The sequence below is a fragment of the Suncus etruscus genome, chromosome 2 (assembly GCF_024139225.1).
Source record: "Suncus etruscus isolate mSunEtr1 chromosome 2, mSunEtr1.pri.cur, whole genome shotgun sequence".
Classification (NCBI taxonomy): Eukaryota; Metazoa; Chordata; class Mammalia; order Eulipotyphla; family Soricidae; genus Suncus; species Suncus etruscus.
The window spans coordinates 16,598,946-16,612,520 of NC_064849.1; the positions used below are offsets into that span (position 1 = coordinate 16,598,946).

At 38.6% G+C, this 13,575-nt stretch overlaps 2 protein-coding genes across 2 annotated transcripts in view; both read left to right on the plus strand.

Annotated features, from left to right (window-relative positions):
* The window catches only part of LOC126001626 (protein unc-13 homolog C-like), an 853,998-nt gene that overhangs the window by 188,844 nt on the left and 651,579 nt on the right, over positions 1 to 13,575 (plus strand). The window lies entirely within an intron of this gene.
* Positions 9,540 to 10,052, plus strand: LOC126001623 (ARL14 effector protein-like). The gene has a single exon (XM_049768901.1). The coding sequence runs from the start codon at positions 9,540 to 9,542 to the stop codon at positions 10,050 to 10,052; it is 513 nt and encodes a 170-aa protein (XP_049624858.1).

The following is a 13,575-nucleotide window of genomic DNA, read 5'->3' on the forward strand; positions in this document are numbered from 1 at the left end:
TTACACAATCCAAACCCCCGATTGTAACAACAACCACTCCACACAATACAACTGCACAACAGTCCTCTCTATCAATAATTTTCCTAAATGTTAACGGACTAAACTCTCCAATTAAAAGACACATAGTAGAGAACTGGGTTAGGAAAAATAAACCGGACTTCTGCTGTCTGCAAGAAACACACCTACAGTTACAGGATAAGCACAGGCTTAGAATAAAAGGATGGAAAGTAATTATTCAGGCCAATGGAAAACAAAAAAGAGCAGGGACAGCCATTCTTATATCAGACCAAATTGTATTCAACCTCAAGAAAGTGATCAGAGACAAAGAGGGTCACTACTTACTGATCAGGGGAACATTAGATCAAGATACACTAACCCTGGTCAATATCTATGCACCTAATGTAGAGTCACCAAAATATGTGAGGCAACTACTGGCAAACCTGGAGAAACACATGAAGGGAATTGTGATAATAGTAGGGGACCTCAATACTACACTATCACCACTGGACAGATCCTTCAAACAGAAAAATAGCAAAGAAATAAGAGCTCTAAATGAAAAATTGGAAGATTTAGGGCTAATAGACTTATATAGAGCCCTCCATCCCCAGAAAGTAGAATATACATTTTTCTCAAACCCACATGGAACCTTCTCCAGAATAGACCATGTCTTAGGATACAAAGCCAACTTATATAAGACCACAAAGGTAAGGATCATTAGAAGTACCCTTTCAGATCACTATGCAACAGAGCTTATAATTGATGTCAAGAAGAAGCAATGGAGGAAAACTAATACCTGGAGATTAAACAACATGCTGCTTAACAACAGCTGGATCAAAGAACAACTCAAGAAAGAAATAAAAAGATTCCTTGAGACGAATGACAATGAAGAGACAACATGTCAAAATTTATGGGACACAGCAAAAGCAGTAATTAGGGGGAAACTCATAGCAATACAGGCCTATGTCAAGAAACAGGAAAATAACAAAACCAACAGTTTAAAAGATCACCTCAAAGAATTGGAACAACAGCAACAGAGAAATCCAACCACAACCAGAAGGCAAGAAATAATAAAAACCAGAGCAGAAATAAACAACATAGAAACTAAGAAAACAATACAAAAAATCAATGAGACCAGGAGTTGGTTTTTCGAAAAAATAAACAAGATAGATAAACCATTGGCAAAACTCACCAAAAAAAAAAAGAGGGAAAACACCCAAATCACTAGGATCACGAATGAAAGGGGAGAGATTACAACAGAACCCCAAGAAATACAACATATCATGAGATCATATTATGAACAACTTTATTCAACTAGGCTAGAGAACCCACTAGAAATCGACAGATTCTTGGACAAACACCCTCTTCCAAGACTGGGAAAGGAAGATCTAGAAAGTTTAAACAGTCCAATCACTTCAGAGGAAATTGAAGATGTAATTAAAAAACTTCCTAAGAACAAATGCCCAGGTCCAGATGGATTTACAGGTGAATTCTATCAAACATTTCAAGAAGACTTATTACCACTGTTCCATAGGCTTTTCCAAACCATAGAAAAAAACAGGAATCCTACCCAACTCCTTTTATGAGGCTAATATCACACTCATTCCCAAAGAAGGCAAAGACACCACCAAAAAAGAAAACTACAGACCAATCTCACTAATGAACATAGATGCAAAGATACTCAACAAAATCTTAGCAAACCGAATCCAACACTTCATCAAAAAGATCATACATCACGATCAAGTGGGATTCATCCCAGGAATGCAAGGTTGGTTCAACATACGCAAATCAATAAACATGACACATCACATCAACAACATGAAAGACAAAAACCACATGATCATATCAATCGATGCCGAGAAGGCGTTTGACAAAATCCAACATCCTTTCATGTTAAAGACACTCAGCAAAATAGGGTTAGAAGGCACCTTCCTTAAGATAGTTACAGCTATTTATAAAAAGCCTACAGCCAACATTATACTTAATGGCGAGAAACTAGAAGCATTCCCACTAAGGTCAGGAACTAGACAAGGCTGTCCACTCTCTCCACTCTTATTCAATATAACCTTAGAAGTTCTAGCAATAGCAATCCGACAAGAGAAGGGAATCAAAGGAATTCAAGTAGGGAAAGAGGAACACAAGCTAGCTCTATTTGCTGACGATATGATGATATACATCAAAAACCCTAAAGAGTCCACAGAAAAAATTCTAGAAACAATCAACCAATACAGCAAAGTGGCTGAATACAAAGTCAATACACAAAAGACAGTAGCGTTTTTATATACAAACAATGAAGTTGAGGAGAGAGAGATTAAAAATACAATCCCATTTAAGATAGTATCAAAAAATATCAAATATCTAGGAATCAACCTTACAAGAGAAGTGAAAGACCTATACCAGGGAAACTTCAAAGCACTTCAGAAAGAAATTGAAGACGATCTAAAGAAATGAAAGAACATCCCATCCTCATGGATAGGTAGAATTAACATAGTCAAAATGACTATCTTACCCAAACTGCTATATAGATTTAATGCAATCCCTATCCAAATCCAGGCACAATTCTTTAAAGAAATAGAACAATCAATTACAAAATTCATCTGGAACCACAAAAGACCCAGGATAGCTAAACACATACTGAAAAATGAGAAGTTGGGAGGCATCTCCTTACCTAACTTGAAACTATACTATAATGCCATAGTAATTAAAACAGCATGGTACTGGAACAGAGACAGGACCTCAGACCAGTGGATCAGAACAGAATTTCCAGACATAAACCCTCAGATATACAGCCAACTAATATTTGATAAAAGAGGCAAGAATATGAAATGGAACAAAGAAAGCCTATTCAACAAATGGTGTTGGTACAACTGGAAACTCACATGTACGAAAGTGAAAATCGACCCATATCTCACTCCTTATACAAAAGTCAACTCAAAATGGATCAAAGACCTGGAAATTAGACCTGAATCTATATAGTTTATCGAGAATAAAATAGGCAGAACACTCGAAGACCTTTATATCAAAAGGGTCTTTGAGAATGGAGCACCAATGGCAACAACGTTAGCATCAAATATAAACAAATGGGACTACATCAAACTAAAAAGCTTCTGCATGGCAAAAGAAACCCTACTTAACGCAAGAAGACAGCTAACAGAATGGGAAAAAATCTTTTCACTTGATACATCAGATAAAGGGCTGATATCTAGAACATACAAAGCGCTCAGAAAGCTGAGCCCCTCAAAACCAAATAAAGCCATAAAAAATGGGGAGATGAAATGAATAGACACTTCTCTGAGGAAGACAGAAGGATGGCCAACAAACACATGAAAACATGCTCACCTTCACTCATCATCAGGGAGATCCAAATCAAGACAACAATGAGATACCACCTCACACCAGTGAGGTTGGCTCACATCAAAAATAATGGAAACAACTTTTGTTGACGAGGATGTGGTATGAAAGGAACTCTCATCCACTGCTGGTGGGAATGCCCCCTAGTCCAACATCTATGGAGAAAAGTCTGGAGAGTGCTCAAAGAACTCAGAATTGAGCTGCCATTTGACCCAGCAATTGCTCTCCTAGGCATATACCCCCAAGATGGAAGGGCATTCATTCCAAAATACGTATGCACCCCACTATTTATTGCAGCAATCAGTATAATAGCCAAATCTTGGAACCAACCTCGATGTCCAACAACAGGTGAATGGATCATTAAGATGTGGTATATATATACAATGGAATATTACATGGCAGTTAGAAATGATACAATCACAGACTTTGCAGCAACGTGGATGGACCTAGATCATGTTATGTTAAACGAAGTAAGTCAGAAGACAAAAGAAAAATACAGAATGGTAGCACTATTCTGAAACACCTAGAACACATATTTTATACACAACTAATACTTAACAATCAAATAACAGGGTTTAACATGGTAGAAACTCCGAACACTGTAATAGTCAACATATACGTGGGAGCAGTGTCCAAAATACATGAAAAAGGAATAATGCAAAATTTTGATTACATAATATACCATAAAGAAAACAATAACAACAGAAATGGCAGCATAGAGAGAACAGGTAGGTAATCAGACTTCTACAACAAAGGCCCACAATAATCCCTTGGAGTTCGTATACAGGAACACAAGTATAGAACACCAAGGGAAATCACGGACTGCAATGGCAACATACCATAACACTACCTTTTAATGCCTTTATCTTACTATATTTTAAATAACCTTTCAGCTTTTCTGTCCACAGGCGCCCTTGGATACAAAGGGCGGACAAACTAAGGTGGCAATTCGGGATACCACACGGGATACCATACCTTGCATGCACTACGAGATGGCCACGAGAAAACTCTTTAACATACACTTTATCTCTAGGTAATACCTCCATTTAGGAATTGAAGCACGTGATCATTCAGATTATCAAAGCAGTACCTGAGACGTACAGATTTAAACCACAGGCTCGATTCTTCGAACACTTTTAATTAAACCAGCATTCCCTTGCTATTCTCTCCTCTCTTCTTACTACTTTTCTTTTCTTTTTTTTTCCCTCTATTCTGCTTATTACTTTTTTCTCTTTCTCTTCCCCTTTTCTCTCTAAGGTATTTTCTCTTTTCTCTTCCTTCATACCCTTCCCATATACCTTCCCCTTTCTCCCCTCCGGAAATCCAACTATCCCTTTACCCCTCAATCCCATCCAGATCTTCCACCATATTAAAATTTTTCACCCGCAGTCCTTATTCTATTAGGCATCAAGATCGACCTCCTACTCAACGAACCAGTACCCTGCACCCAGGCGAGGGGACACCCAGATAAACCCACACCTTGTCTCCTGAAAGAAAAGACAGCCAACTCCCCTGTGGACTCATGCTGCGAGCCCCTCCCTACTAACTCTCCCTAACGCGGACTGTTCCTTGAAACTGGGCCTAGCTCCAAAAGTATCCCCAATGCAAGAACTCTTCCAAGACCTCCCTGCCGCAAATTTTAATAATCTTAAGAAGGTCAGGGTATGTGTTAGGAAGATGCCTGGGAACCCACACACCACAAGAAAAACCCAAAAGACAATGGGAAAAACTGTACTTCCAACATAGGCATAAAACCTGTAATACACCACCTCTTACCTGCTCTCCCCCAAATGTAAGGTAGTCCTCTGCATCACTTTGGTTCCTTAAAAACTTCGCTAACTTATTTTATTTTTATTTATTTGTTTTGTTTTATTTTGTTTTTGTTATGTTTTGTTTTGTTTTTAATTTATTTCTTTATCTTTTTTAAATGATTGTCCTACATATATATTGGTGAGCACATACTTTTTTAATTCCCTTTCCCCCCCCCCTCGTTTTTGGGTATGAGACCTGTTTCGGTTATCCCATCAATCCACCCACAAATATACAGACATTATAATGTAGCACCACTTCCCCCAGCAAAGGCACACTAAGTAAAGGGGAAATCTTACATAAAAAAAAAAACTAACAAGTTTAAGAAAAATCATTTAAGTTCAGTTTAAAAGTTTTTAAACAATTGGCGATTGTTAATTATAAAAATTTTTTTTTGAATGCTGAAGTCTTACAGTAGTCAGGAGGCATTCCCGTGGCATTCAAAAATAACCATTTTACCTCCTGCCAAGCTGTTTTCTTACAGACTTCCTGCAGCTTCCCGCAGTCCTGTCCTCATTCACTTCAAAACAGCCTGTCACTCCTCCTGCTAGCCCACCATTCCTGCCGGACCTGTTTCTGACTGACTCTGCCTAAGGGGAATGCCGGATGATACTCTGACTGGCAGCCCTTCTATAAACCTTCAGCATGCCCACTGCTACCAACAACCCTGCTGACCTCCACTGGGGAGCTGAGACTCATCAAGGCATACCTTTGACACAGGTCATGGGCGTGGGACCTTGCTTACTCGGACCATATATGCGCCCCCCCTGTCCAACTATCAAACATTTGCAATCAAACCATTGTGGTTAATAACACTTCCATCTTCATTGAAGCCCCCAGCTCCACTGGACATTCTCCCCATATTGTTACTAAAATGTTTCTTGCTTATCATGACTATTAGCTTTGTTAATGCCTAGATTAACCATCAAACCTGTTGGTCCAGTTTCCACCTCGAACCTCATCCTGCAGATGGTCAACGCCTCCACCATCACTGACCCTGCCTATCTGCTATTCATCTCAACCGCCCTTCTGCTTTGGCGACCCCCTGCCTGTCTCTGACCCCTTCGCTCTGCAATCCAGCCCCAAGCCTCACTTCGGCATCACCTTGGAACAGGTGGTGGAACTTGAACTTTGCCTTTTGGTACCCAATATGATTCCCCCTAAAATTGTAATCAAATTCTTGTCGTTGATTTCTCCTTTCAGTTCATGATTGCCCCCAATTTAACGTTTTTTGCCTGTTTCACTAGTTTATCTCCCCCACTGTTTTACATTTGTTTCTTTAGTCCTAGTACCACTGTGTTTTGGTTGTTTTAATGCCTAAATTGACTGTTAGATCAAAAATTGCCTTATTACTTCTTAAATATAATCTTGTGTCTCTCCCCCGCTGCAGTACAAAAATCAAACACTGCCATCACCCTAGCCTTATTAAAAGGCCTAGGTGTTATTGGTGTAAGCACAAATATTTATTCATTGGTTCATACTCTAGAATCTGCTAATGCCTTATAACTGTTGCTAAAAATGTTTACAAACTTAAAGAAGTTTACACTACTGTTGATTTCCTAGCAAAGAGTGCAGAATAACCGCCGTGGTTCAAAATTAACATTTTTTTGAGGGAGGGGGGAATTTGTGTCATCCTTAGAGTAAAATGTTGCTTTTTAAAATAAATTCGGCTTAGCTAGAGATAGCATTCAACACATAGAGGATAATTTAGTAAATAGACAAAAAGATATAGAGCAGAGTGAGAGCTGGTACAAAAATTGGTTTTCTACCACTCCATGGATAACAACAGTGCTCCCAGCCTCTTTGGGGCCCTTCATTGGCTTTATGTTGCTAGTTTCCTTTGGTCCTTGGGCTTTTCGCAAACTCACCACCTTCGTAAAGAGTCAAGTGGATGAAGCAACCAGAAAGGACTCAAAGGTTCTGTACCAACAACTATGCACCTCAGAAGACCAGCTGACACCTGACATCTCCCCTCCTGCCAACTCTCCGCCACTTAAGTTTGAAGTTATCGAGGAGCTGGAGCATAGACCTCAATCTGTGCGCTCACGCCTTGCCAAGCTTTGGAAACGACTGAATCAAGGGTAGCAGATGCGGTGACTGGAAGCCCCACACCTCTTCACCCAGTGTGGTCAGTCCACCGAGGCACGTCTGTCCCTTCCATAGTGTATACTAAACAGGGGGAGATGTGGGAGATCGAGCACCCCACATATCAAAGGAACTCTGAATGAATTTTCCACCGCCTGCCTGATTCAAGCCACAAAAGTTTGCATAGCCCCGAACCAACAGAAAACTCTGCAAATAAATTTAGCTCAGCACAAAGAATCTGGCTTAACCAGATGCCTTAACCTTTCCATGGAACCTGTTTTTGTAACTGCTCTCAAGCATGTAGTTATAGATATGTTTTTGTAAAGTTTAAATTATGATCCTTATTGCTTGCACAAAAGATAGATCTAAATGGAAAATAGGCTAAACAAATAATTGTATTTGCGTAAATATCAATTAGCTATTTGTTTAAGAATTTGCTTCCCCTCCCTCCATCCTGCCAGGTTCCTCTTTATCCTTCCCGCCATCAAAATGTGTTTATGCTCCCATTGGTAAAAATTGTTGTACTTGTACAAATCTGATTGGTTTATGTTTCAATCCTATGTTACTACTCCTCCCACTGAAGCAGGGCATAAAAACCCTGATCTCCCCTCAATAAACCTCTCGACTGGCAAAAAAAAAAAAAAAAAATCGAGAGTTGGGTAGCCTATCCAGAAACTTATGCCATGCCTTTGCAAGTTGCAACGCTATGGACTCATCTTTGGAAGACACCTACAAACCTCTGTTGTTGCCATATGAATTCATTAGCCCAGTGCCACAGATCTCCAAAGCTGTGGACCATGAGGCAATATATGTGACTGTGTATGACACTCCCTTAATTTTGATACTTATTTCCCTGTAGGAATACACCAAAGTAGATGTAAAATTTTCATCAAAGTCACATAAGCTTAACAAACAAAACCATCAATAGAACATTCAGTTAGCAACCTACAGGCTAGTAGACCTTCATATAATGACACAAGATCCCATTGCGAGATATGACAATTTCACAAATTTTCTTTTAATGAAGTTTATTTTGGATAATTCCGTTACCAATAGTTGTAGCAAAAAATAAGCAAATTATTCATATCTGCCAAAAGGCAGGTTTTGGTGAGGTTCGGAAACTGATGACAAATATGGCGAGAATATTACATTGTGGTATACTATGATTTATATTGATGATGATGTTGGAATATTGAATGTAGTATTAATTAATTATTTAATTAAATTAAGTTAATTAAATAATTATTGCCAGAAATAACTGTATTGTTATGTGAACAACTTTAACTACATTGTCTAAAGAAATTTAATTAAAAATATAAAGAATTAATAAAAAAAAGAATTAGCTTAGGTGTAGCTTTTTTTTTTATTTTTTTATTTTTGTCTTTTGGGCCACACCCGGCGTTGCTCAGGGGTTACTCCTGGCTGTCTGCTCAGAAATAGCTCCTGGCAGGCACAGGGGACCATATGGGACACTAGGATTCGAACCAACCACCTTTGGTTCTGGATCGGCTGCTTGCAAGGCAAACGCCACTGTGCTATCTCTCCGGGCCCAGCTTAGGTATAGCTTAAGAAAGAGAGGATGGGAGAGAAGAATATAAGGAAGTGGAGAACAAAAAAATAGGTAAATATATTAAAAATAAATTTAAAAAATTTAATCAATTAAATAAAAAAGATTGGGTCAGTGTGTCAGAGTTGGGAGGTTTTCCCAGTTTCTAGGCATTTTGTCAGTGATGGGGTTGGCCTTGCTAAATGAAGGTTTCAGGGTGAGATAATGGCTGGAGCAGTTTAGGATGCACTTAGGTTTGGAGTCTGGAGTAGTAAACAATGTGTTAATGAGGCCTATCCATGTAGGAGGCTACCCTATGCAGTATTGTCCATATTATCTTATGTATCAAAGTTTCTCTAAAGCTGGTCCTCAGGGCCACGCCTGGTAAATTTCCTGACTTCATTTTTCCTGAAAGCTGCATAGTGTTTCATTGTGTATATGTACTACATCTTCTTTAGCCATTCATCTGTTGAAGGGCATCTTGATTGTTTCCAGATCTGACTATTGTGAGTAGAGCTGCATGAACACAGGCATACAGAGGGCAGGAAGTGGGCCGGAAGGAGCACCCCCCTCCGGAAGCGCCTCTGAGGCATCCTAACCCCTGACCACGCGCTGACCCATGACCCCTTGCCAGTGAACGTCCCTGTTGGCGTCGGACATCGCAGGAGAGGCAACTCGGGAGGTTAACAGCCTCTGGCGCCATCCCTTGAAGTCAACCGTGTAGAGGACATTTCCTCAAGTGATCCAAAAAATGAGCAAGCCATCAGATCAACAGAGTGAACCATCAGATCAACCGAGTGAACCATCAGATCAACAGCGTGAACCATCAGATCAACAGAGTTCCCTGCAAGAGAAGGAAACAGATGAGAATTCTCCTGAGAAAAGCTCTCAACTCAGGCAGAAGCAATCGCAAATTCAGCGACAGTTAAAAAACCTGTCATTTGAAAACCCTGGACCGCAGATTACCGACTTTGATCTTGTACCCAGAAAACTGAAAAAGAAAGCACAGATGTCAAAGGAGTATTTTCCTGAGAAAAACAAACCCAAGAGGAAATATGACGAGAATGGCAAGCTGATCTGCAATGGCGTAGACCTGTGTGATTGTCTGGATCAGAACTGCCTGGGCTGCTTCTACCCCTGCCCCAAGTGCAACTCCATGAAGTGTGGGCCTGTTTGCCGCAACAACCGGTGCTGGGTATATGATGACATGGTTGATGAGTCCGGGGATGTCGTCAGTATCCTGCCCTTCAGTGTCGCAGAGTAGAACTGCTCCTCCACACCCCATAGCTCCCTGCTCCAACACACTCAAGTTCATGTCTTTTTCTTCTTGAGTGAGGGAGAGGGAAGTGCTGACCTATGTTCTCTGGAGCCCTGGAATTCTGGAGGTTTCTTTCTGTGACTTCAGATCTCTTCACTTGACCTGAAAGTATAGTTACAAATAGGTTTTTACTTCTGTTCTTGACAACTCTCTGGGCTTAGGCCTTCTATTAAGCACACTTTTCTTTACTGTTTTAAGATTTCTTAATGTAAATACTTTAAGTTAATTTGTCTTGTAACAGATTTTTGTGCAGTTTCTTCTCTTTATTTTTTTTTTTAAGGCTTCCAAGTGATTCAGGGGTTCCTGATAAACTACCACCGTTGTAGTTCTCTCGCAACTGGACCATATGGTTCAGTGCAAGGGCCTGAGGACACAATAGTATTCGGAGCCATGAGGGCCCTGGGGAAGTTTGGAGGCCATGCAGTACCAGGGTCAGGTACATATCACCTCTGTGCTATCTCTTCAGTCTCACATTTTTTAAAGTTTAATTCACACTTGAATATTTCCAGTCTCTGAAACAAGTTTTTCTTGCAGAAAAATAAATTTGCTTATTATATTAAAAAAAATAAGAAAATACATAGATTCTCTATGCTTCATTTGCACTCTGTAAATGGAAACAATTATGCTTAAACTATAGATTTATTATGAGAGGCAAATGAATAAATAATCTAAAATAAAATAGCTGCTGGCACGTAGCAATAACTCAATAAATAATATCTAGCATAAAAATAAAAATAGCAAAGTACTACATGCAAAGAAAATGCAACCAAGAATCCTCTTTGCTGCAAGGTTATCATTCAGATTTAAGAAAGTGATAAATGGGGCCGGGAAGATGGCGCTAAAGGTAAGGTGTCTGCCTTGTAAGTGCTAGCGTAGGATGAACAGCAGTTTGATTCCCCTTGTAACATACACTTGTAACATACTCCAAGATAGATCACATACAAATTATGATAGTACAGTGGTTAAGACTCTTGCATTGCATGTGATCCACTTATTGTCAGTCCCTGACAAGGCATATTCTTTGTGAACACTCCCTAAACCTGGAGTCAGGAATAATCTCTGAACGCCACTGAGCACCACCCAACCTCTCAATGAATAAAATGAAAATAAAAATTACACTCCCCCTAATTACACTCCCCCTCCTCCAGGCTTTTGCCCAGCCCTCTCTCCCTCTTTCCCTCCCTCCCTTCTTTGCCCTCCCCGCCCCTGGCCCGACCCCTCCTCCCATCCCCTCCTCTCCTCTCCTCTCTGTCCCTCAAAAAAAAAAGCTAAAAATAAATAAATAAATAAAATAATTAAAAAATAAAATAAAATAAAAATTATTCCCAGATAATCAAATTACCTGGTATTACTGACAAAGAAAGACAATGGTTATATCTTTTTTACATCTACTGTCTTTTATCTTAATCCTCTTCAATTCTCTAATTTATTTATATGCATTTATTTTAGATTTTATAAATTAAAAGTTATAATTTAGAGTTGATTAACAACCAACACTAAATAATCAAAATAAAGATGTTAATTTAACATCTTCAAATATTTAAATATTTTCAAACATCTTCTATACTGAAGATATCTTCAGATTAAATTAGTAATTCTAAATTCCTAAACACATTGTAGAGTTTTACTTTCTCTAGACAAAAAGAATAAATTTTAACCTCATGTTTAGACATCACATCTTCCAAATGCTCATCTTTATATACCTATATTATTTAGCAAAGAAATGGCTTTCTGGTTAGTTGGTAAATATGTATATGTACACAAATATGGATATGATACGGCATATTATATTATAAATAAACAATTATAAAAGATAATAGTTTAATTGCTGATTTGATTAGGATAAATAAATAATTTAAATATGTCTGTATAGCAATTTTCTTTAAAGATCCACACCATCAACAAGAATTACAGCCTTTATCCTGATGAAAAACCATTTTTATTCTGAAAAATGCAGCATATAATTGAAAGAAAATATAATATTTTTTTTGTTTTTAGGCCACACCCAGTAACGCTCAGGGGTTACTTCTGGCTATGCATTCAGAAATCACTCCTGGCTTGGGGTACCATATGGGATGCTAGGGGATCGAACTGTGGTCCGTCCTAGGTTAATGCATGCAAGGCAGAAACTCTACTGCTTGCGCCACTGCTCCAGCCCAAGGAAATATAATTTTTATCCTGAAAAATGCATCATATAATTTTAAAAAATTGGCTTAATTTCTGAAAATTTTAAAATGGCTTAGGAATTATTTTTCAGGGGGAAAATCACATTCATTAGAATAAAAGGGAGGTTGGCACTCCTATGTAGGTTTGTGTCATTAAGCCAATCACTAAGGTCTTCCCTTCATTGTTCTTTGGAGTAGCTGCCTCCAAAATGACTTAAAATGGGGTTATGCTACAGATTACATATTACCATCAGATTTTCATCATTCTCCAAGTATTAAATATACTCTAGGCATTCTGTAAGTACTTTAAATTAATACTCTGCCATAGCCTTCTTAACATTATGTAGTGAAAATGAAGTCTAAGAGAAGTTTGTTAATTTAACTAGAGTTTCATAGCTAGTGATAGATCAGAATTTGTTGTTTTAATTTTCTTTCTTCTTTCTTTCTCTTTCTTTCTTTTTTCTTTTTTCTTTCTTTTTTCTTCTTTCTTTTTCTTTCTTTCTCTTTCTTTCTCTCTCTTTCTTTCTTTCTTTCTTTCTTTCTTTCTTTCTTTCTTTCTTTCTTTCTTTCTTTCTTTCTTTCTTTCTTTCTTTCTTTCTTTCTTTCTTTCTTTCTTGCTTCCTTTCTTTCTTTCTTCCTTCCTTCCTTCCTTCCTTCCTTCCTTCCTTCCTTCCTTCCTTCCTTCCTTCTTTCTTTCTTTCTTTCTTTCTTTCTTTCTTTCTTTCTTTCTTTCTTTCTTTCTTTCTTGCTTCCTTTCTTTCTTTCTTTCTTTCTTTCTTTCTTTCTTTCTCTCTTTCTCTCTCTCTTTCTCTCTTTCTTTCTCTCTTTCTTTCTTTCTTTCTTTCTTTCTTTCTTTCTTTCTTTCTTTCTTTCTTTCTTTCTTTCTTTCTTTCTTTCTTTCTTTCTTTCTTTCTTTCTTTCTTTCTTTCTTTCTTTCTTTCTTTCTTTCTTTCTTTTTTTTTTTTTTTTTTGGTTTTTGGGTCACACCTGGCAGTGCTCAGGGGTTACTCCTGGCTCTATGCTCAGAAATCACTCCTGGCAGGCTCAGGGGACCATATGGGATGCCAGGATTCAAACCACCATCCCTCTGCATGCAAGGCAAGTGCCTTACCTCCATGCTATCTCTCTGGCTCCAGTTGTTTTAATTTTCATTTCTGGCCCAAACTTCAGATATGGCAGTATTTGGGCTGACATCACTAGGCCATTTTTAGAGTAAGTGTGGGCACCCTTCCCTCCACCTTCTTGTACTTCCAGAAGCCCTGGCAGCCAAAAATATGCCCCCACAAAAGCCACAGTATCAGCAG

What these genes read in the sequence shown, in the direction of transcription:
- LOC126001623 (XM_049768901.1), top strand. Translation starts at nt 9,540, where the DNA reads ATGAGCAAGCCATCAGATCAACAGAGTGAACCATCAGATCAACCGAGT.